The following is a 24,919-nucleotide window of genomic DNA, read 5'->3' on the forward strand; positions in this document are numbered from 1 at the left end:
TGGGAAAAAGGATGATGATTGGGATTTTTTGGCAGATGTCAATTCCTAAGGCCTGAATGATTACATGTAGGTTTTATTTAGAAAAAAATGTTGATAAATGCTATTAAACACATACATATATGGGACTACAATATAGTCTCACATAAACATACATGTACAAGTAGATGTATCAGAGCTTGATCTTATAATTCCTTTGTGTTAAAGATTATGGGATGCAAATGACTATACCAGTAACTGTTATATTTGAATTAAATTTGGCCCATTTTACTGTATAAAATCACAATTTGTTCTAAACTTATAGACATACATGTAGTCCAAAATAAGTCACACTCATAGATGTATGTCAAGGCTCCACATTAACTTTTTTTTGGTGGTGGCCCGTTCGGGCCACCAAAACCTTCAAATAATTTTTTTTGGTGGCCCATTAGTAAAGTTTGGTGGCCCGAAAAATATAAAGAAAAACATTAATTAAAAATGAATAAAACAAACTGAAATATTCTGCAGTCACTACCACGTACCACTATTCTTTGTACATCTTGTATGTAAATCGTGCTTGCTGTTATTTTACTTTGCTTATTTTGTGGTAATATATAAATTGTTCTATCATTGTGAATATGAAATGATTGAAAGAGAATAAAAGAATTGTATTGCTCCCAGGTTGTGTGGACTTTTAATCTCCGTATAGACACACACTCATAATGGTAAAGTAAATAAATAGTGCATAAAGCAAACTCAGATTGATTTACAAAACAATGATTTTTCCTTCCTTTTTGATCGTAAAACCTAGATTATGCAGGCCCCAAATCCAGTTTATTTTCTCTTTTCCAGCATATTATAGCAGGAGAAAATCACAAAAAATATGCTGCAGAATTAGAACAATGTATAAAAGGGGGAAATAAACAAAAATAATTTTAGAATAGTACAGTGTATATTGAAAAAAAATTGTAAAAATGAATAAGTGAAATAAGACAAATAAAAAATGAAGTAAGAAAAAACAAAGAACAGGAAAAAAATTGAGAAAAAACAAAAGAAAATGTAAGAAAAATGAATAAGACAAAATTATCAGAAAAAATGGGGGAAATTATTATTATTCAGTAGAAACATGTTCTTTAATCAGGCATATTCAATGGGAAGTTGTATAAATGGTTTTATCACTGTAAAAAAAATGACAGAAAAAAAATAAGAAAGTGGCAAGTTATCTGGAAAAAAACAGTGAGAAAATTTCTTCCCTATATTTCACAAAATGATGGAAAAAATTCACATTTCATATCTTTTAAAATGCCTTCCCAAAGTATTTACCTCCTTAAGAGTGGTTTAAGAAGTCATTTATAAACAAGAAAGAAAGTAGCTGTCTTTTCAAGACAGCTTCCAAAAAAACCAAATATCAACATACATACAAATGCACTTGTGGGACTGTGATGTACTCACCTATGTGTTTTATGTGTATTAATGCATTTGGAAATCGGTCTTTTTGAGTCAAAATAGAGGTCATAATTCCTCCTTTTAATGCTTGCAAATTATCAGGTTTCAGTAATATGGACTGTAGAAGGGCATTTCATTGGTGTAAAATGTGACTTTGACGTAGATTTTCAAAGTTCTGGGGAAGATTTCTTAGCAGTAACATTTCGCATCGCAGCTCCCTGAGTCTGAATAGTCTGCTAGCGCACAGCCAGCTGCAGTGGTTTCACGCATGCAAAGCTCAGCCAGACATGCTAGCGGTAGGCCTACATACTGTCATGACTGTGCAATCTTTGTGTGTGTGTATTTGTGTGTAGATTAACAAAAAAGGCGCATGACGAATTGACTTGCAATTTGAACTGTAGAAAGTTGATAAATGCATGCAAAATCGGGAGAAAAATTACGCTACTTTGAAAATTATTGGTTGCCCGATTCGGGCCACCAAAACTTAACATTTTTTCAATAATGGTTGCCCGAGATGAATTTTTGGTGGCCCCGGGCCACCGCTAATGCCGAGCCTTGTGTATGTCACGCAAGTCACATTTTTAAATGGCAATTGACTCAAACCAAAAAGACAGGTGTTAATCAATGATTTTTTAATACAAAGTTCCAGATGTTTCTAAATACTCTTCAGAAATTTTTATCAAAATCTGGTGATTATCGTTTAAAGAAATTAATGATAACTGTACTTATAAAGCGCCTTTTGCCTGTGGATACAAAGCGCTGCTATTATTACCCCGGCTTTAGCTCGAGCTACCATCACCGGCGCTCAGTGCATGCAAGGAATTAATCCTGCTGGGTACCCATTCGCCTCACGTGGGTCGAGTGCAGCACAGTGCGGATAAATTTCTTGCTGAAGGAAAACATACCATGGTTAGGATTCGAACCCACGACCTTCTGTTTGAAAGGCGAGAATCAGAACCACTAGACCACAGTGCGCCCATAAATTACAGACAAATATGATCAGGAATCTTTTATGGTTACGAGAGTCACAACAAATTGATATGTATGTATCTCCTACAAAAACTACTGTAAATTCAAATTTTTTGGCGGACAATGTGTATTATCTATACTTTGATTGAAATGAATAAGAAAAAACAAGTCTGCAATGTATGATTTTCAAGTAAATAACCTTTAAAAGAAGTTGAAATTTTGTGTAAATGTCACCAGAGTCACAATTGCAAGGCTGAGCTGAGTATTGCCTTAAACTCAAATGAACGGGTTTTGGCAACAGGCTTTATAATGGAGGGTTGTAATTACATAGGTTTGTACATGTATGTTGAAAAGCTTATTTTCTTGGTTTCCTGATTTTGAATTTGCTGTGTGAAATCAGCTGGAAATAAAACATAAGAACAACTCCAAAAAGCTGTAGGTTTCAACAACTTTAAGCATTCAGAAAAATCTTTTTATGGTCTCTACATGTACATGTATGATATGTGTAAACTGTAAAGCAAAAAAAAATCAGTTTTTCTGAGTACAAACCTGGAATGGAATGGAATCACAACGCTGTTTGATGTCATGGTCTTGTGGCCAGTGAAAAGCACAATAAAGCCTACGTGTGGCAATTATAAAATGACAGTGTTGTGCTGTTAATAGTAAGAGTTATGATTAGTGTATGATTTGTCAATTTCACTCTTTGGTCCGGTCTGGGTATTTAATGTTTGTGGTGTATACACAAATACGCTGCCTTTTTCTGTGTGTTTTTTGTTGTTGTTTTGTGTGTAAGAAATTTCTCCTACAGTACTGGTACATGTTCATCTTTTTTAAAGCCCAATTTCTTGTTTTCACTAGATTCAACCAAAATAACACCAATTTTCATTTCTTGGAAAAAGAATCCCTGAAAATGAGTTCTTGTATGATGTTTGACATCATTTCTTTCTGGGTAATGTGTCAATTGAAGTTGACCAGTAGTTCCTTTAAGTTCTGTTCACACATGGTGTAAATTATCTGCAAAAAGTTCTTTTCGCTCGTGATGTACACTTCACACAGCAAATTAGCTCACACTTCTACATATGATGATAGTGTAAGCATGCATTTCTATTAAAGTGAGGTTTTTATCCAGAGTTAGTTGACATCAACATTTTTACATCTACATTCTTCTTTTTTTGCCAGCGCAGTATTGACTCTCTGTATCTGTAATATACAGACAAAAATATTGCAGGGTTTCTTGCAGGATTTTTCATGCCATGTGTGAATAAACCTCCACAGATTTGAATAACATGTACATGTAGATTTTGTATTTTCTACCAGAGAAATTCTTAGGAAGTTACATGTAATTCGTGTTCATTCTATTCCATTGGTTTTCTTTCCCAAGAGAAAGAATGATAAAGTGGTTAGTATGATTTTTTTTTCTCTTTTAGAGAAACGATGAGGAAATGGTCAGTGCAGACGAAGAGGAAATGCCAGAGGATGATGAAGAAGAAGAGGAAGAGGTTCATGAGGTCGATGATTGCTTAGATCATTATGAAATGGAAGATGAACCGAGGTATGACTTTATTGGGTAAAACCCATTCATAACAATTGCCCACATTTCCTGGTTTGGTCCAATATATATTTATACTGAGTCCTCAAAGAAATATGCTAAAAGTAGGCCTACATTGGGAGAAAATGATGCACATAACGAGTCCACTTCAATAAATCAATTTCCTTTTATTCATTGCATTAAAATATGCATGGAAATAAAAATTCTTAAAAATTCCTTAATTGGCAATACAATTAAAACTTTAAATATTAAAATTTTGACCAACAAATTCAAAAAAGTTTAGAAATTGGTAGGTCGAAATAAAACGCTATGGGGAATTAAGGTATCTTGTATGTCAAATATATTGGAAATAAAGTGGAGAAGGTTTACGGTTCACCATGTGTAGTACATTGGAAATATATTGAAAAAACTCTTCAGGCCACTGCACACCTTAAGATTGGTCTGCGACCTGATTTTGGAAGAAAATGTAAAAATTGATGTGAATATTGATGCATGAAACATCTGAATCTTTAAAGTTCTAAATCATTGTGCGAAAACTTACGTGAAAATTTGTGACTATGCTACCATCCGTACTAGAATAGAAGCGAATAAAAAATCAAGTCGTAATGACATCGTAGCAATCGCACGATTAGCCGCAATTTGAAACAAATTTGGTCATTTCTCCAAAATAATGGCTTGCAATCTTACAAAATTGTTAGATTAGTGTTCGTACATTTAATTAATCTTAAATAAAAAATACTTTTCATTCGCATTTTCGGAAAATATGCAAAATGTGATTTGATCCAAAATCGGATTGTGGACCAGTCGTAAGGTGTGCGGTAGCCTTTGATATTTAGTATGTAGTATGAAGTAAATTCTGTCCAATGTGGTCTCTGCAGATATTTGAAGTGAAGAACTGAGATGTTTGAGGTTGTAGGATATTGAAATTCACACCAAAAAAATTATTATTCTACTTACTTTCTGGTAGACTGATGTGTAAGAATTTGTTTCTTTTTATATTCTACAAATGGATTTCTATAGAGTGTTATTTTTACACAAAACAATTCTTGAATTGTATGTTGCCATATTATCATAACTCCTGACTTTGTTCATAGTCTTGTTCCTCTTTATTTATTTTCAGCAAAGTGGAGAAGGATAAAGAAGACAAAGAAATAGATGAAGAAAACTTTGCAGTGTTAGCAAGACTGAAATCAAATCAAAGGAAAGACTACTTAAAGGTTTGTTATTGCAGGCAATATTTTGAATAGTTGTATTTTTTGCTGTAGGAGTTGATTTGTTGTTTCATGATAAAGCAAACTGTTGTATATTGCAACGTTTCGACTGCACCTGCTAGTCTTCGCCAAGCAATGTGGACAATCGCCTCTGCAGAGCTGCCAAGTAGTACGATTTTTCCGTATTTCATACGGAAATCAATTTAAAATACGGCAGTACGCTTTTTCATGATAAAATACGGGAAAAAACAAATTAGAGAAGAAAAGGTATTCCGTGTGTTGCTGCCCTCTACGTTCAATGAGTTATGCTTTCCGATTAGAATTTTCGATATCCTGGCGAATCAATGCGGGTGACAAGTTCCGAGCGCACGCACGTAGTTTACAAGCGCAAAGCAGCGGCTCAAATCGCGATATTTTGCGACTGGTAAATACGTCTGTAAGGATGATGACGTCATCCAAGATGGCAACTTACGTTGACCGACGGAAGGATCGAAGATGACGATGTTTCGATCATAATTTGAAACGAATTAGCCGTAACTGCGGTCTAAGGTACGATATTTCTGAATTTCATACATTTTTCCGTAAATATGGATGCAATTTCTTTTTCATAATGTGATATTTTATGATTTTATGTGCAAAAAACGATCGGAAAAAACCAGGTTACCGTCGAATGTTAGATCTAACGTTACTGCTAATACGTTGTCTGTACGTACGGGCCTCCAAATTCTTCAGTCTATGTATTGGTGAGTCAGCCAACGCAGTTCAGCGGAACAACCAAAATCTAGACTGAAGCTTTCGGTCTCGTGTACGTGTGCGACGGTGTGGGGCGCAAAATAATGTAAGAAGTGATCGAACTTTGCCATTATGCATGCATATTTATCTCATGGTAAAAATACGGATTTTTTGGTCAAAATACTGATTTTGGGGGATAAGAATACTGAAAATGCAAAATACAACTTGGCAGCTCTGCCTCTGTGCGTGCCTTTTATAGTGTAAGCTGCATGCGGAACGTGCCGGAATATAACGCTGTGATTGGTCAGGGCAACTGACTAATCACAAGCCCCAACCGGCTGATAAAGTATCGAGCTGATGTCATACAGTACATGTAGGCTCAACCATTCCTACACTAGCACACATATGTGGGGCCATCCCCCAAAAAAGAGTTTCACGACCAAGGGGGAAAAGGGGAGAACAAAAGTCGATACTTCACTGGGAAAGTATATTCAAAAATAGATTTTTGTATTCAAAAAGGTAATTTTGGGGCTTGCTTGCTGACAATTTTTTAGAATATTTTTCTCCATCAGGCATATCTAGTGCCCTCAAAATTTCTGGTTCATTAAGCCACTGCTTTCATATGTTTTATTTCTTTATGTTAACGTAAAGATTTTTTTATTTCTGTTCTGAGCATACATGTATATGGTTGTACCTTACATGTAAAACGTGGCTGGACGTATCATGAAGTGTTTAAGATCGCCACTACTCCATTCTTAGTTTTCCCTTTTCTAATCTCTGTGTTCTTCGATGGCATGTAGAAATCAAATAGATCAATTGTGATTAGTGAAAATTTTAGAAAAGTGTTGACTATATTTTTGGAGCAGCGGCTAAAATGCTTGCTTGCCAGCATCTTGGGATATGGATTATTGTATTGATGTTTGATCTTAGGTTACAACTGGACTGACACATGAATGGGATCGGACAGGTATGAGTGAGATTTGAAAACCACTGTAGCAGTCTGAAAATGCAGTTTATGCTGTTCTGGGGGCCAGTGCTGAGGGTTTCAAGTGTACTTTTGCTGTCTAATTGATATTATAATTGATTGATTCAACTTGTGTGTTATGCTGGGTGGAGGGGGTAGTGGATTTGGTTATGAAATCTTTGTTGTTGCTGAATGATTAAATGATTTTAAATGTTTTCTATTTCAGGGTTCTGTATCAGGATCCGTTGGAGCTACAGATAGGCTGATGAAGGAACTGAAAGACATCTACAGATCAGACAGTTACAGAAAGAAAAAGATGTACTCAGTGGATCTGGTCAATGATAGCTTATATGACTGGATGGTCAAGATATATACGTAAGATCTCATCTGTGGTAGATGTCAGAATATATTCAACACACATTGACTGATGTGTTGTTCAGCTTTGAAGGAAATATCTGTATAATTCTTTCAGATCGATGATATTATTGGTATTGAGATTTTGTTTGCAGGGGATAACTATGATAAGGTACCATGTCAAAAGTCTGTGTCATGTCTTTTATTAGAAATCCCTTTAGAAAGGCACTAACAGGGTTCCCAGCCCATCAGAGAAAATTATTTTACTTTTTTCCAGTCGGAAAATCAGGGAATTTGATTTTTAAAAATACCTCAAATTAATGGAAAATGCCTCAAATGAGGGAAATTTGATTAGCCCAAAAGTCTAAAGCACTGTAGTCAGTCAGACTATGTTATATTTTGTTGCATGTCAAAACAACATCCATTGAATGACTGGCTATGCTGGTACTAATTAGTTTTACATTATTATTTTATACTGAAAATACATGTAATTCACTGTAACAACTTAGAAAATATGCGAAACTTGGAATGAGTTTAATTAAATAATCATCAAGGAATTTTTGAACTTCATCAGGGAATTTTTGTTTTCTTGAAAAGCTGGGAACCCTGATTAATAAGCATCTTTTCTACAGGCTTTCCTACATTCCATAGTATTTTCTTTATGATAAAGGTGTCTTGTCAGATTCTCAAGCAAAAGACGTGGCTCTGACTTTTGAAAAGGTCCCTAAACAAGCATGCATGCTTGATTCAGACTCCATATTTTATTTGTTCTTTGATTTATTTCAACTGAACATTGAAGTAAAAGATTTCCACATATATGAGTTGGAAGAATATTTTTTCGTGTGCAGATTTCTTTGGGGACATTTTTCATATCGAGACATGAATACTTCTGTTGATGAAGAATAGAATGACAAATTTTCCTGACAGATTTCAAGTTTGAGAAAATTGAAGTATTTTTCTCAAGGTTTCCATGTCAAAGAAGGAACCAGTATGGAGGCTTTTCTTTGTTGGCATGTGTTTGGTCCTGAAAAGGATGATCCAAACTCGACACTTAGGCAATGTTCTTACTGTCTTCAAGCAAACAATACAACACCCTGATAGAGAAAAGTAATCTGTTTTTTCAAAAATTTGCTAATTCTCTTCGAAACATCAAGTTTAGTTCGTCCTTTTCAAGACCAAATACATGTGTATGAAAGAAAACGTGTACCATTAAGCCTCCATACTGTTGAAATTGTTTTGGAATTTGTGTGCAGGCGAGAATGTATTATTAGCAAATTAATGTTTCATAGTTTGTGAACATCCCTTTTACCAGGTCTTTATTTATGTTTATATGGAAGAATGATTATAATTTAGGCAATCTTCTGGAAAGATAAGTGATTTGGAATGCCAGAATTTTTTCTTCCCTGATGAATTTAAGAAATTGATCACCTTCTTTCACCATTCTTCTTTACAGAGTTGATTCTGATAGTCTCCTCCATGCAGACCTATGTAAACTCAAAGAGAAAGAAGGCAAGGATCATATACTCCTCAATATGACCTTCCAGGTAAGATAAAAAGACTTGGAACCACATCATCCAGAATTATTCGATCATGTTTAGAGGTGTTTCAAGACAAAAATGCAATCAATTGCAAACTTCTGTTGCTTTTTTGATAATTGATATATCAAAGTAACTAACAAATCAGTTTAACACCAGTGGCCCGTTTCATAAAGGACTTGCAACTGTTGTAACTTTGCCATTATGACATAATGGTAACCCTGATTCTGATTGGCAGCTGAGCCCTGTTACCATGGTAGTTGCCATGATGGCAAAGTTAAATAGTTTCAAGTCCTTTATGACATGGGCCCAAAAGGCAAATTAGCAAATAATATTTTGCAATTAATTGCCAGACATATGATTGATTTGGCTATCCCAAGTAAGTTTTGCAATTATTTACAAGTTTCTTGAATCGCCCCATTCGAATCATTAGCCAAATGTGACACGATTCTCGGTCAGTAGTAGTTCAATTTATGAGCACATTTGGCACTCAAATTTTTGATAATTCTATGGAATAGTAACTGAAATAGTTTCCTTCTCCATTGATGTATGGGGAAATAATACAGAGGTCATGAGAAATATAGAGAGAAAAAAAGTTTTGACATTTTCAGCTTCCCAAAATTTGACCATCGCAGAAGTTAACATTGCCTGTTATGAGGTGCCCTTAGGCAGCATGCAATTTTCTTGCTAAATATGCCTGTTCATTTTGTTAATGAACCTAGTTTGTTGTTTTTCAGGAATGGTTTTTAAAGGGATGAAAATATTTATATCTTAATACATAGAATAGAATTCACTTAGCAAAATGCCGAAAATTTCATCAAAATTGGATAACAAATAATAAAGTTACTGAAGTTTAAAGTTTGGCAATAATCATTAGATAGGATGATGATGTCACATCTCTACTTTCCATTTTCTTATGTTACTACATAAAATCATTATTTTTTCATTATTTCATACTTGTGTGAATAATGTCTCGCTTATAATGAAATAAGTAGCAGCAATAAATATCTAATGCGCTTAATCAGTTGTCAATCCAATTTTTCTAGATCTTGGAGGAATGAATTTGAAAAAACCTAATTTCATGAAATTAAATACAAAAGAGCAAGTGGAGATGTGACATCATCAGCCCACCTAATGAATATTCATGGCGACTGTTTTCACAGAATATTGCTAAACTTTAAAATTCAATAACTTTATTATTTGTTATCCGATTTTCATAAAATTTTCTGCATTTTGCTTAGTAAATTCTACTCTATTTATCAAGCCTTACATGCTTTTAGTGTGACCATCCCTTTAAGTAATTTATTCCACCTTTTCCCAATCAGATGACGGGATTATTTTACACCCATAAAGAGAGGTTTATAATATAGAGTGGTAATCACTGTTAGACAATGTAATAAGGCAATACATTTTCTTTTGCCCTTTTCATGATAAATGTGCCATGTAGGCAGGGCATGGGGGGGGACCTCTTACATTGACAAGTGGATACCATGCGCGACCAAAAAAACTCAATTTATCATGTAAAAAGGATGTCTTTTTCACAGTAGGGCACGTTACGTACGTAACGTGTTAAGGGTGTCAAAAACACAATAATAATGAAAAAGGGGTATCTATTTCGTTAGGAAAATTACGTGTTTAGGGTAGAATTTGCCGGGATGATAAAACAAAATTAAAATGTTTTATAAAGGATGTCCTTTTTGCCCCAACACTTCGTGTTTAGAGTCCGATTTGCGCAAGGTGTAGAATGTGGGGTCGTACTAAACCAAATAAGTTAAAGCCGACGACCGAAGGACCCGTAACAATAAAACATTCCTGTACTTGTTTAGGGGTTCATTTCAGGGAATATTTGCCAAGAGTATCGTTTTGTCTTCAATACTTGTTAAGGGAAGGGTTTCACATGCCAATTCTTGTTAAGGGGTGCATTTTCAGAATATGGAAATTACGTGTTTAGGGTGCTTTTCGTGAATGGAAGTGCCCCCCCCCCCGGAGGCAGGGGCAGAGTGACATCACATCTGCTTGATGACAGCACAGGCCTTAGTGTGATAAAAAACAAAGTGTAAGAAATACATTGAAGCAATGTTGGAAATAGCACTGAAAATTTCAGAAAAATACGTAAATTAACGAAATAACGAAATGATTAGACTCGATTATCATGACGTTCAGCACAAAGTATGAATGCGATGTTTGTATGCATTGTAAGCGTGCCAAAACGCTGCGCTGCTATACGGGGGGCTCATGCATTGTTTTGATTGGCCGGTCAGTTGCTAGGGCTCGAGATTTAAAATGCCTGGATGTTCGCCCGGCCTATAGCGCAGCCTTTAGCATAATTTAAGTGAGCTATTCCAGACCTGTATACCTAGAATAAATGCATTATAATGTGACATCCCCTTTCAGATCTTGGCCGCTGAATGCGTGATTGCTGCAAAAATTTGCATGCACGCAGCCAGCTGTAAACTACAAGACTATATAATAAAATTTTCAAAATATTAAATTGTTTGTATTTTTGTATCAATTTGACAATGCAAATAAGCATATGAACTTTGCCCTAAATTTGTTTTTGCCTTTATTAAACTCACTGTATATTGCTAGCAGAATGCTGATTTGTGGTGAAAATATCAATCCTTACATTTTGCCCAAATATCTACAATAAGAATGCCGGTACATGTTTAATTTCCTATGTACAGGTATTTTAGTTTTGTATTTCTTATGTATTTTTTGCTTTTTTAAATCTTTGTTTTTATTTATATTTTTTTATGAACTTTGTCGGGGACCCTTCTGTACATTAAAAGCATAAAATAAATGCATTTAAACAAACAAAAGTTAAATGATCGTACATAAATGATTTTTTGGTTGAAAAACACAATATGCAAAGATTTGTACACAGAAACATGATCTTGAGCAATTTGGGGTCTGACATGCGCTTGCAAATGTTGTGTCATTTTGTAACCGTAACCTGGGCGTCGCAAATTTAGTCTCAAAAGATGCGCAAGATTTGAAAGGAAAAAGTGTGTGCGAGCGGCGCAGTCAAGAAAATTTTGCACAACGGCATAATTGTTGAGGGGGGTCAAATTGAAGCACCCCCCCCAGTTAAGTAAGGGTTAATCTCTCATATTTCTCCTCAACCATTTGATGCAGGAGCACTTCCCCTACAATCCTCCATTTGTTCGGGTTGTTTGGCCCATCTTAATGGGTGGATACGTTCTAGGGGGCGGTGCAATATGTATGGAACTGCTGACAAAGCAGGGGTGGAGCAGCGCCTATACCATCGAGGCTGTCATCCTCCAGATTGCTGCTACGCTAGTCAAGGGAAAGGCCAGGATACACTTTGATGCTGGCAAGGTGAGGAGATGATGATGACTGCGATGGTTTTAATGTTGATGATGACACGATACTTCACTGCCCTCTCCGTAGGGGAAGAAAAAGAAGAGGTGATAGAAGAAGAGAAGAGAAGGGGACAAAACAAGAGAAAAATGAGTGGAGAGGAGGAGAAAAAAGAAGAAGAGGAGAAAAAAAAAGAAGAGGAGATGGAGGAGACATAGAAGAGTTGAAGTGCAGAGGAGGAGGTGATGATGATGCGAAGAATAACAAGAGAATTGATGATGGTAATTACCGGCATGATGCCCTTGATAGCTATTAAAGCAACAAGGCTTGTAACACAAAGATCTGCAAACAATTGTTAAATGACTATGACCAATCCATTTCATTGTTGTCGGTACGTTTTGTTCAAAACACTGACCTGGAACCAATCAGAAATTTCTTTCATATTTGTATTCCATTTGAAACCTTTGTCTTTACAGGTGACCTAGGTGTAGGATAAAACCTAAGCAATTAACATATCTTTTCCCAAATTCACCATTTGAATGGTCTCATTAATCTTCACTAATGATGTCTTTTCCAATGTCCTTTTGGGGAGATATTATATTATCCTGTTGATAATCATGATGTATGTTTGAGTTCTTCTTTTTTTTGCTCTTTCACCTTCTTTCACAGAGCCAATATAGTCTCGCAAGGGCGCAGCAGTCTTTCAGGTCACTAGTCCAAATACATGAAAAGAATGGTAAGGTGTTATCTTTAACATTTCTGAATGAATTTATACCATCACTCGTATGTGATACACAATGTGTACTGTTTCAAAACAAATTCACAGAGTGCTTATTGACACATCTTAGATCAAAAAGTTATTGTCTGGTTATTGGCAATTAGTCCTTACATAATCATGTGTATTATTAGGCCATTTCAGATTTTAAACTAAATAGGAAATTGTATGATAAAATTTGCTGACAACATATTTGAAATATGGTATGTTAATTTTGGATGTACCGGGCAACGAGTAGCCTATAAATTCGACGGAGGCTTGCAGCTTTTGTCTTTCCCTTTGCGACCTGCAAACTCACTCTTAGAATGGTCTCTTAACCCTATCTAGGCCGGGGTATTTTGGGAGTTCATATGGCCAGGGGGGGCCTCCCAGGCCCCCCCCCCTAAGATCGCGATCGCGCCGAAAATTGGCACGCAGGTTGCCTGGGACATAATCTACAAGATTGCATAGTGATTTATGCGAATTGCTTTTAAGTGATTATGCTAATTTATGCGTAATTAGTATGAGAAATCATAATTTTTCCTGTAACTCCCTAAATAAAGCTCCAAATGTACTAATCCTTGGTATGGAAATTCTTTGTGGTGTTCTTAGCAAGTGTACATGAAAAAAATTTCAATATCAAATCATTTTCTTATATATTATATTGTTTTTTTGGAATTTCTTATGACTCTTCTGTGATCATAAAAAGCATAAAATAAATACATTTAGACCAGCAAAACCAAAAATAATCATGCATTTATGAATTTTGGTTAATAACACAATTTGCATTGACTTAGGACACGAAATCACGTTTTTGAGCAATTTTTGGTCTGACATGCACTTACATAATGTTGCGTAATTTCGGAACCACGTACCCGGGTGACGCATAATTGGTCTCAAAAGTTGCGCAAGACTTGAAAGTAAAAAGTTAGCGAGCGGCGCGGTTAAAAAATTTCGCGCGGCGAAAATATTGCGCGATTTGTTGAGGGGAGCCTTCAAGGCCCCCCCCCCCCCCCCCCCGGCCTAGATAGTGTTAAATGGCAATAACTGTTTTAACCAAGAGAAAAAATCCTTGCTACAGTCATAACATGTCGGAAAAGAAAACACCTATTCCTTTTGCTAAAGTAGAAGCTGATCTAGGTGTAAACTTGACCATTAGATGAATGTCCGGTGGTAGCTTTTTGTAACGAAACACCTGCATGGAATCCTGGTCGATGAAAAGATAACAAAAGCTTACTCAAGACCGGAGTGTATAGGCAGTGGCTGCTGCGCAGTCTTTGGCATCAGACATACTACTGACGTTTCGTGTAATATCATCAGACTCATAAACGCAAAGAAAACAGCTGCAACCCCTGCTTAGATTATAGGCTAGGCCAACAGTGGGATGTCACAATTTCTTCTCCAGATAAGTCTTATCATTCATTTCAAATGTTTCCTGTGAAATTGGTCATATACCAGCTTGGCATTGTTCCAGCAAACAGCTGTCCTGCTGAGTTCCTACGGGAGTTTATCATAACAGTAACAGATATTTTATTGAAAAATGACTCTTGAAGGTACATATGATATTAAAGGTCTGTCGTACATCTCATTTGTCATTGACATGCAGCATTTTCTAACAATCTTTATAAATGCTTGTGTTTTGTTCATTAGGATGGTTCACACCGCCCAAGGAGGATGGTTAGGATGTTGTTTTTAATGCCAAAAAACAGTTTATCTACAAAGAATAACAAACTTCTTGGACTGTGTACTGCCTTTCTTGTGGCAGACTGTGACATTGATTGATAAACTATGAACATGGATATTACATTACTAGTGAAATAATACAGCATTTTGTAAACTCATCATCATCATCATCGTTATCATCTCGTGGAAACAATTTGCGTGGAGCACTTTCAGCGATAACATTTGCCATTCCTGGAAGCAAGATAGAAAGCAGTCTGACCCCGCGTATGTGGCATTTATTTATCAAGCAGAGCTTGAGACCGAGAAAGGAGTGATTATTATAGTGCCAACTGAGCTTGGAGGAGATTTTTACATTGTGACCATACACAAGGATTCGTAAGCTATTATTTTTATAATGTGTTAGTACGTGTAAAGTTCATCAGCTGGTATTTGAGACTTGTATCAAGCCAAACTTGGATGTGCATCATTCATGCTTGTTGATTTATACTTTGAACTTGTAAACGCTACACGGAGTCACAACCAACTGAATCATCCTGTGGATTAAAATTCCTGTTATTTGTACAATGTTTGCATTTGTGTTTTGGAGATTATCATGCACTGTTTGTTGTCCAACTTCATAGCGTTCCCTTTTCAATCATGATTTCAATCGTGATTCTTACCTGGACGCATCATGGTCTAGGGGTTTGGACTTTTGCTGCCCAAACAAGGTCATGGGTTAAAATCCCAACCATGGTGTTCATTTCCTTCCTAGAGCAAGAAATTCATCTTCATTAATATACTGCACTCAACCCTGGTGAGGTGACAGGATACCCCTTCAGAATTAATTACTTGGATGCATATAGCACAGTGCTGCAGGAGTTCAAGCTGGATTTATGACAATTATGCGCCTCTGAATATATTATTTCTTGCTGGACAACGCTAAATAAATACCTATTATCATCATTATTATGAATAGAATTATATTTTTTGTGAGTTTCTCATGTAAATCATCTTTTTATAGATCCACTGATATGTAGACTAGCTTTTTGCTGTACACAAGAAATATTTCTAGTGATAATCCAAGTATTTCTCCATTCCTCTCTCATACAAGATGAATATTGTGTGACTCCTTCATCTAGACCCTTCTATAAAACTACCCTCAATTCGTTTTAGAGGATGTTCTGTAGCTAATTTTGAGGAGTTTGTGCATGTGTACACTTTAAATATTGGAAATAAGGGAAAAAGGGATATACAAATGCCACATACATATTCCTCAGTATTTTCTGCAGATGAACTGTTTCGAAAAGCAAATTTGAAGGTGATTACATGTATGTCTCTTCGTTTTTGAAGCAGGCTTCAAGAGACACGTTTTATACTAGTTGCTACATATATTAACCTTTAACAATGAGTAAACATACAAGTACCAGGTTTATTCTCAAGCACATATCAGGCTCAACTTCCCTTATCATCATGTTTCGATTATGATCTTGGTTTAAGAAAGCTGAAAGCCCAGGAGCCCATGTTTCACAAAGAACAATGCCATTATGGTCTAGGAAACTTTGATTTCAACTGGCTGCTGAGCAATGTTACCACGGTAATTACTGTAATGGTTAGATTACAACTCTTAAGTTCTTGATGAAACAGACGATTTCCGTTTGTGCTCAGCTGCTCCACTCACTGAAAGTACATGTAAAGACGGCACTTTCCGGGGGAGCATTTCAATATTTTTGTCCAATAAGTTGTCAGATCTGACAACTTTTCCTGATTCTGATTGGCTGAGAGGTACTGTTACTTTAGTAGCCTGTCTGATAAAACAGGACATGTCATATAAAGTGGCCGACAAGTCCTTTCATGAAATGGTGTCTAAAGTTCCGAAATGAAAATTACTTGCAGATCCAGAGTTCCTTGATAGAAATCATTGAACTAATTCATCAGCTGAAATCAACCAATATTTTGTATAAATGAAGTTACATGGAAGAAATCAAGCCACTGTAATTGAGGGGTAGGGGTAAGTTAGTCAATTAATTGATAGCTAATTAGCCTGTAACTATGGAGATAAACACGCCCCCTTTCACACAGGCGCTTCATTACTCCATACACTCAGCTAGGGGGCATTTCTCAGAGCATCTATTGTGATCTAGGATTTTTCATTGACAAATATTCTATGCCAAACAGATACAAGGATTTCTGGAGCTTAAAGCATTGGTCTTGACAGATCACTTCATGAAGCATCTCCCTTTTCCAGCTTGCTGCTCACTGACATTCCCATCCTCTTCTCAATGCTTATCACGTCCATGAAAGTATTTCATGAACTACATGTACGTTACAAATGTTACAAGCTACTGAAGATCCTTGCATCTTATTGGCTGGCAGCATATCAGCAAGTCAAGAAAAAGTTGGTGTTGACACGTCTTCTTAAATATTTTGATGACTTTCTCATGCTTCTTCCTTCTTGGAAAATGGTGCATGGTGAGCTAAGTATGTAAGAAAAATACAACAATTGTTCATTATAATCTTCATCTCACCGCAAGCAAAGTTCATAGGTCTTTGATATCCTAACTCAACTTGTTTTCACACCCCACAGAATCGTTCTTGATGTCCTGCTGATATTCCATTCGCTTAGTATTGGTGTACAGTGATACTTTGGTAGTGGTCTGGATACACTATATTTTATCTATATTCAGTGTTCGGGTAGGAGAATAAAAAAAAGACAGCATCCACCCCCCCCCCAAAAAAAAAAAAACAGGGGCCCATTGTATAAAACTTTTTCCATACAAAAAACTCTGGCAAACAAAATTATGCCATTGAAAGTAACACATTAAAAAACTGGCAGTTTTTTATGGCAAAAGTTTTGTGCAACAGGCCCCAGAAATGATATACAGCAACAACAGCTGACATCAACACATCAATAACGACAAAATGAACAATGAATATCTAGTGCCACTCTAGTGCTACTGCTAGTGAATACAGGATGATTACTATTAAAATCTGTAAGGGAATGCATGAAGCTTTACCTTTGATTATGAAATACTGCCCTCTATGGCATACTAATACACAGCATATCATTATCCTCTCCAACATTCTCTCCTGTCCTATTCCGACAATTGTGTGTGATGTCTCGTTCAAAACCCTCATATTTCTTCATGCATGGGTGTCAATAGATGTTCATGGTTGGGGAATGACTAACACAAAATATTGTTCACTATAAGGGGTTTTTTTTCTTGGTTTAGGGAGGGTTGATGGTATGATGAAGTTTCTTAGAGAGTAAGACATGGCTTAACCCTATCCAGCGTAGGGTGGGGGGGTGGGTGTAAAACAGCCCCCTCTCTATATTTTTCATGATAAATCTGTGACATGAAAAGTTAGCTACGTTTCATGACTTTTTTGTTTCAAAATCTTGCGCAACTTTCGAGACTTAATCGCGACATTGGGGTACCTTTTAGTGCATGTCAGACCTGAAATTGCTCAAGAATGTGATTTCATGTACAAATCCTATGCAAATACTGTTTGTAGCCAAAATTCATAAATTATGTATCATTTTTATTTCTACTGATTAAAGGCAATAGATTTAATGTTATTTTATGACTGATAGTGTTGTTGATGATTTCCCTTGAAAAAAACCAAAAAATACTTGAGAAATTTAAAAAACAAGAAAGTGCATAAGAAAAAATGTCATATCGCCATTTATCACCAATATAAAAAATCAGGTAGTTTTAGGACTATACTAAAAGATTTACAGGCAATTATGCTTTTATGCATTGATTAGCTTTATTGATTAAATAAAAAAATTGAAATATGTTTGTACAATAGACTATTGTGGAGATAACTTCATGGGCGATCCCGCGATCAACAGCCGAGATCTAAGGGCCCCCCCCCCCCCACGGGCTATACACATGTAGGATTCAGGGGAAAATTAGTGAAAGCTGCAAGCAAGCAAAGATTTTGACCTTTTTAATACAAAATTTCTACAAAACAAAGTACTTCTTACATGCAAGGAAAGATCAATAATGTAAGCACGAAGCATGAGCTGAAACTTTTGAAAAATTCACCTGAAAAATTAGCCATTTTCAGGACTTGTCAATTTGTTATTTATCCTTTTATACACCCTTTTACTTTTCAATTCTAATTTCTTTGTGGACAATCTCATCATTTACATCATAAACCTGGACCAAGAATGCTAAAATATTACTTTCAAAAGGGTGGTAATAGGGTACATGTACATCACATGTGCTTGGCTGCGGGGAGGGGTGATGTCATGTTGAGGAAAAATATAATTAAACAATAGCAAAGTTCCATTTCATCCAGATTTTTTTCTTTCTCTACCCATCTGTTTCTAACACTGTTTGGGGGATGGTTACACAGGCCATCCCCCCACCTAAAATATTGGTTGGGATATACCCCCCACCCCCCCCCACCATCTCCCCCCTATGATCGGCAACCATGCATGCAGGTGCCAGTGTTGTTCCATGTGCAAGTACAACCGTTAGAATGGGACTATTACAAGTAACGTTGTTGGTGCCAATGTGTTTGTATTGAATGATCCAAGGTGCAAGAGTTCATTCCTTCACGCTATTATTTGATGTTATCACAAATTTGGGGTGCGTCAAAAGATCAGTTTTTGGCTTTTGTCTGGGGGCATGAAGCGTACAACTTGAGGAAATATTCACATCAAATATAACGTTGTGACCCATTCTCATAAATAGGTGAAGGGTATGAGGTTGCCTACATGTGATAGAATGTGTGATTGAATTAGACTAGTGTGCTGATATGTCAGGGCAAGGGTCGACTAGCATTTGTTTACCTTAAGTTGGATACAGGCACATTTATTAGCTTAAAATCAAAACCCAAGCTGGAGTTCTATTGCACATAGATGAATTATAAATTACATGTACATGTAAGAAGACTATATATTACATTGATCATCTTATACAACGTGTAGATGCATTAACTTACATGTAAGTTAAGGTGAATTACATCACTACATTCACACACGACGAAATCAGTTATCATACAACCAATTACAAATACATTATGTTACAAGTACATTTAATACCTTATAAGTCCCAAACTACTTTTGTTTTACTCTATCACTCATACTTTTGACTCTTTTGCTTATTACTCCTGTTCTTTGATTAGTTTATCGTGTTAACTGGGAGAAAATACAGGTGTATAATTCTGTTTATCTCCTTCGAAAGCTTTATATATTGCAGTTATTTTTTCATACCTCCTAAAATTGCCTGTCACCATATGTAAGAGTTGAATAGACACACAATAATAGCAATATTCATACGGTCAGTATTTATATAGAATAATTTTCATTAGATTACTAGTGAATAGAATGTTATTACACCAAGCTTAAAAACATTGACCCCAAGTCATTTATTCAGGAAAAAAAATATTTCTATATCTCCAACAATCATTTTCTCCTTGTGAAAATCTGAATAAGTTGTATGAAAGTCAAAAGTTTTTGTTAAACTGATGAAGCTGATTATTAGCAACATAATTGTTCTGTTGAAATATATGTACTTCTGTAAGCAACAGACTTTGTTACAAGAGATCTCCCATGTAATATTTATTACTAATCTTTCCTTGTAGAAAGCATAATGATAACTGTTTTTTAATGTTTTCCCCCTCTTCCTCTCTCAGTAAGGTTTTGTGCAATATGGAGGTTGAGTATAAACAAATGTTTGGGAAAAAATTGTTCATTTGCAAAGAAAATCCACCCTCTTAAATATTCCTACCTTGTGCCCGCATATGATCATATGAATAAGATTTAATATGCATTAAACATAGGTACGTTTTGGTATCATCATCATGTTTTTGTCTAAGTTCTAAAGAAATACATGTATAACCTGTGCCCTTAAATATTTCAATTTTTTGTACTGTGTATATTTTATGGATCAGGAAAATATTTTTTTGCTTTTTCTAGAGCATAGCAAAATTCATGTCGACAAAGATAAAGTTGTGCATTTGAAATATTTTTTGTTTGACTTTCTTATGTATATCCATTCCCCCCAAACTGCTACACTTCAGCAAGTATTTTTACAGGATCTATTTTCAAAATAGATTAATCATATATTTTAGGCAATTCATTTTTCATGGGATAATCTATCAGTATTGTTATTGCTAGTTTTGTTAAAGGACAAGTCCACCCCAACGAAAAGTTGATTCAAATAAAAAAGAGAAAAATCCAACAAACAGAACACAGAAAATTTCATCAAAATCGGATGTAAGATAAGAAAGTTATGACATTATAAAATTTCGCTTAATTTCACAAAACAGTTATATGCACATCCTGGTCAGTATGCAAATGAGGAAACTGATGATGACATCCACTCACTTTTTCTTTTGTATAATTTTGTTGTATGAAATGTGAAATGTTCTAGTTTTCTCCTCATTGTCAAGTGAAACAACGATTAATTCCTCCCTGAACATGTGGAATTAGCATTGTTTAATACTATATGGTTCACTCAAGTCGGTCCTTATTGTCGAATCTGTAAAAAATGAAATATTGTATAATTCAAACAATACAAAACAAAAGAAATAGTGAGTGAGGGACATCATCGATCGTCTCATTTGCACGTGACCAAATTGTGCATCTAACTATTTAGTGAAAAATAAGTGAAACTTTAAAATGTCACAACTTCCTTATTTTACATCCGATTTTGATGAAATTTTCAGCATTATGCTTGTCTGATTTTTCTCTATTGATTCAAATTTACATTTTTCTGAGGTGGACTTGACCTTTAAGGTCTGGTTAAGGAGGAATCAATGCATCGTAACACAAAGAGCATTAACCCATTTTGTCTGGCTGATTTTTATACCTGATTACTTTGATCCTTATGTGTAAGCATCCCAATCAAGTGTAGATCAATTGCCAAGATTTATGTATTAAGGGCTTCAGGTGTTTTCTTTGATGAGTATATATTGAAATATTAATATATAGTATTTAATGGGGAAAGCAATGTTTTGCTTTGATATACTGGAAAGGGAATACAATGTAGTGCAAATGTGATGTGCTGTTATTGTGTTACATGTAAGCAAGAGTACCCAGGTATTGATTTACTTGCTTTGTGCAAACACATGAGATGGTACTGCAGTTAAAAAACTTTGGTGTTAAAAACAACTAGTCAGTGTCAGTTTTAAAAAGACAACACCCTTCAGTGTTAAATACACCATAATATTTGAACACAACACTGAATAGTGCTGAATAGTGCTGAAATAAGGAATGTGATATTTTGATACCATTGACACCATAAATTTTACACTGGAATGACATTTGGTGCTCAGAACATTGACTGGTGTAATGATAACACCACTGATGAACATTATACATGTACTTCCTGTCATTCAATTCAGCTAACCGGTACACTTTTATTTTTCCTGCAGAATGAAATTAGGATAAATGATGATCAACATTCTAAATGAGGTGAATTAATCTTGTACCCAGTAGCATGAAGAGATCCAATCGATTGTAACTAAGTAATCAGTTGTAACCTTTAGTTCATGGTTTGCTATAGACTAGGTCAACAATCTTTAGGAGAGTTGCACATATTTTATTATTAAGCAAATGCAACTGCTGGGATTCTTCGTGTACACGTTTTGTACCTTATTGTTACCCTTCTTCCACCTGTAAGACGCGTTGATACTGATCATTTCAATTTGTTTTATGTTGTTGATCATGGATGCAATTTGTGCAGCAGGTCTGGTTTCATATTATGGTTTGTGTAGTCTTGTCATTGATGAAAAAGTAGTATGTGAACATGCTTTTAACAGTACAGTGACCCCTCATCATGGCCTAGATACTGAAAAAAAAGACATTAATGCTATCATTGAAATGCTATTTACTCATTCTATCCATGACCCAATCTCCAAACTTTGTCATGTCCCAAAATTCTTCTCATGTTTCTCAACTATATTTTACAAATCATTTTCTTTTTCTTTTTTTTCTGGAGGATTGTGGTTTCAAAAGTGTCTTTTTGATGCATTAGTATGATAAAGATGACAACAATGTAATGATTTGAATGGGGTATGATGAAATGAAGTGATTAAAGTCCACATGGCGCATCAATGTTGTCATGTGTATTTATGAAATTACCTCTTATCTTTATTTTCGTGTCTTTTCATTTGATGTCGTGCAAATCAGAGATGCTCGTACCATTTTCAAGCAGATAGAATCAGGAACCTATGAAGTGCGTGCGAGAAAATAAAAACAAAGCCTTAATTCAGCGAAAGTTTTTGCTGTCATAATCATAAATTTGCTTCATGTGATGTATATCAATGGAAATATAGTTCTATCCGTTATTTGAATCAAATTTCATAATGCACGCATGACTGACCTAGAACAAGGGAAAGTGGTGGTGGCACAGTTTCATTTGCACGATCAAATTATGATTTTGAGTGAGTTTTTATGGCTTTTACTGCTTTCTATTCGGAAAAACGGTTCATAACTTAAATACACATATTTTTCTTTCCATATCAGATCTCATGCGTAAAACATGAATGAGGCATGGACGAGAAAAAGTTGCATGATTTCTGCCAATTCGATGGATCGTTGAAAGACAGGTATTTCGTTTCCCCAACAAAGCATGAGACAATAGTCTAACGGTGAATGCTCTACGCTTGACTAATCGACGGCTGATAAATCTCAAACTTTTCTCAGGGCCTTTTCATTCGTAAATCTTGAACCATCATTGTAATAATGATTGCTATTGGAATCGTGATTCGCGTTCGTGATTCTAATCATGTTCTAGTTAGGTTTCGCACGTGCTAAATATTCGTCTTAAGCCTTTTTCACTGGAATCATTCAAATTACGATTTTTTTTCACCGTGTGAAAGGGCGATCAGTCGTTTCGTTCGTCGCTACATTTCACATGCAGGGGAAGCAAAACTTTTATCCAAAGGGAGAGGCGAAGCGGAACTGACCACCTTTTACAAGTGTAGAGAAGGCCCTTTTTAGCTCGGAAGCATCCCCGGTTTAAAAAAAATCGTTCCAAGGATTTTTTTTTGGGGGGGGACTATATCTTTTCATTGATGTACATCTCATGAAGCAAATTAATAATCATGACAGTAAAAATCACACTGAATTACGGCTTCGTTTTTATTTTCTTGGACGCACTTTGTAACACCAAACAATTCCTCATTGACAACCACTTGTACTAAAATCTGGCCTGGTGCCCGTTGTATAAAACTTTTTACCTGAGAAAACTCAGGTTATTTTTACCGGAGTTTTTGCCCTGTGTTAAAGTAAATGGCAGAAATCAGACTAACCTTAGTTGTCAGTTTTCACCTGAGTTTTCTCAGGTAAAAAAATTTATGCAAAAGGCCCAAGGTTCCTAACCCATTCTGGGGAACATAGTCTTGTAATATCGACATCTTAGAATTACATTTAATCACTACCTCGTACACAGTACTTATCCTTTAAAACAATAAATTAAAAGATAATTCATTTCTCTTTTATGAGTAATATTTATCCCAAAGGGTGTAATTTTAAGATTAGCTATTTACACACAGCCAATGGGAGACCATACGCCGGGGGGGGGGGGGGGCACTTACATTGACGAGTGGATACCATGCGCGACCAAAAAACACGTAAAAGGGATGTCTTTTTCACGATAGGGCACGTTACGTACGTAACGTGATAAGGGTGTCAAAAGCACAAAAATAATGAAAAAAAAGGGTATCCATTTCGTTAGGAAAATTACGTGTTTAGGGTCGAATTTGCGGGGATGATAAAACAAAATTAAAATGTTTTATAAAGGATGTCCTTTTTGCCCCAACACTTCGTGTTTAGAGTCCGATTTGCGCGAGGTGTAGAATGTGGTGTACTAAACCAAATATGTTCAAGTCGACGACCGAAGAACCCACAACAATCAAACATTCCTGTACTTGTTTAGGGGTTCATTTCAGGGAATATTTGCCAAGAGTATCGTTTTGTCTCCAATACTTGTTAAGGGTAGGGTTTCACACGCCAACCGGTGCATTTTCAGAATATGGAAATTACGTGTTTAGGGTGCTTTTAGAGATCCCTTGGTCGCGCATGGTATCCACTCGTGAATGGAAGTGCCCCCCCCCCCCCGGGACCATACGCCCCATGCACATACTGGTCAGTTCCCGGTTCGATCAGTTCGCTGATGTTTGGTTTGATGGCTCATTCTCATGAATCACAACTCAAGATATTTTTCGGCCAACGGCCCCATGCACACCCACGCAAGAATGAACACGGATGGGTAAGGCATGGTCACACCACCCGAGCGTTGTTGGAGCGGTCGTGGAGCGGAGAGAAAAAAAATCATCGTTACCGTTCACCACCGTTAAACCAAAGTTGGCCTCCGTTATAAGGCAACGCCGAATACGCTCGGCCACCGCTGATGGTCCCTCCTACCGTTCCGAAAGTTCAAAATATTGCAAGCGGTGAGGAGCGGGAAATTTTCCGCTCCAGCATAG

At 36.0% G+C, this 24,919-nt stretch overlaps 1 protein-coding gene across 1 annotated transcript in view; it reads left to right on the top strand.

The window, feature by feature from the left end:
• LOC121415680 (ubiquitin-conjugating enzyme E2 Q2-like) overlaps positions 1-18,467 on the top strand; it is a 31,323-nt gene extending 12,856 nt beyond the window's left edge. Inside the window, exons 4-10 of the mRNA XM_041608982.1 lie at positions 3,819-3,943; positions 5,061-5,157; positions 7,074-7,222; positions 8,655-8,745; positions 11,872-12,075; positions 12,727-12,793; positions 14,462-18,467. Of these exons, the coding sequence (XP_041464916.1) occupies positions 3,819-3,943; positions 5,061-5,157; positions 7,074-7,222; positions 8,655-8,745; positions 11,872-12,075; positions 12,727-12,793; positions 14,462-14,493 (765 nt within the window). The 3' untranslated portion in view covers positions 14,494-18,467. The remainder of the gene's footprint in view (positions 1-3,818; positions 3,944-5,060; positions 5,158-7,073; positions 7,223-8,654; positions 8,746-11,871; positions 12,076-12,726; positions 12,794-14,461) is intronic.
• Positions 18,468-24,919: the final 6,452 nt, after the last annotated feature.

The sequence above is a fragment of the Lytechinus variegatus genome, chromosome 5 (assembly GCF_018143015.1).
Source record: "Lytechinus variegatus isolate NC3 chromosome 5, Lvar_3.0, whole genome shotgun sequence".
NCBI classification, from domain to species: domain Eukaryota; kingdom Metazoa; phylum Echinodermata; class Echinoidea; order Temnopleuroida; family Toxopneustidae; genus Lytechinus; species Lytechinus variegatus.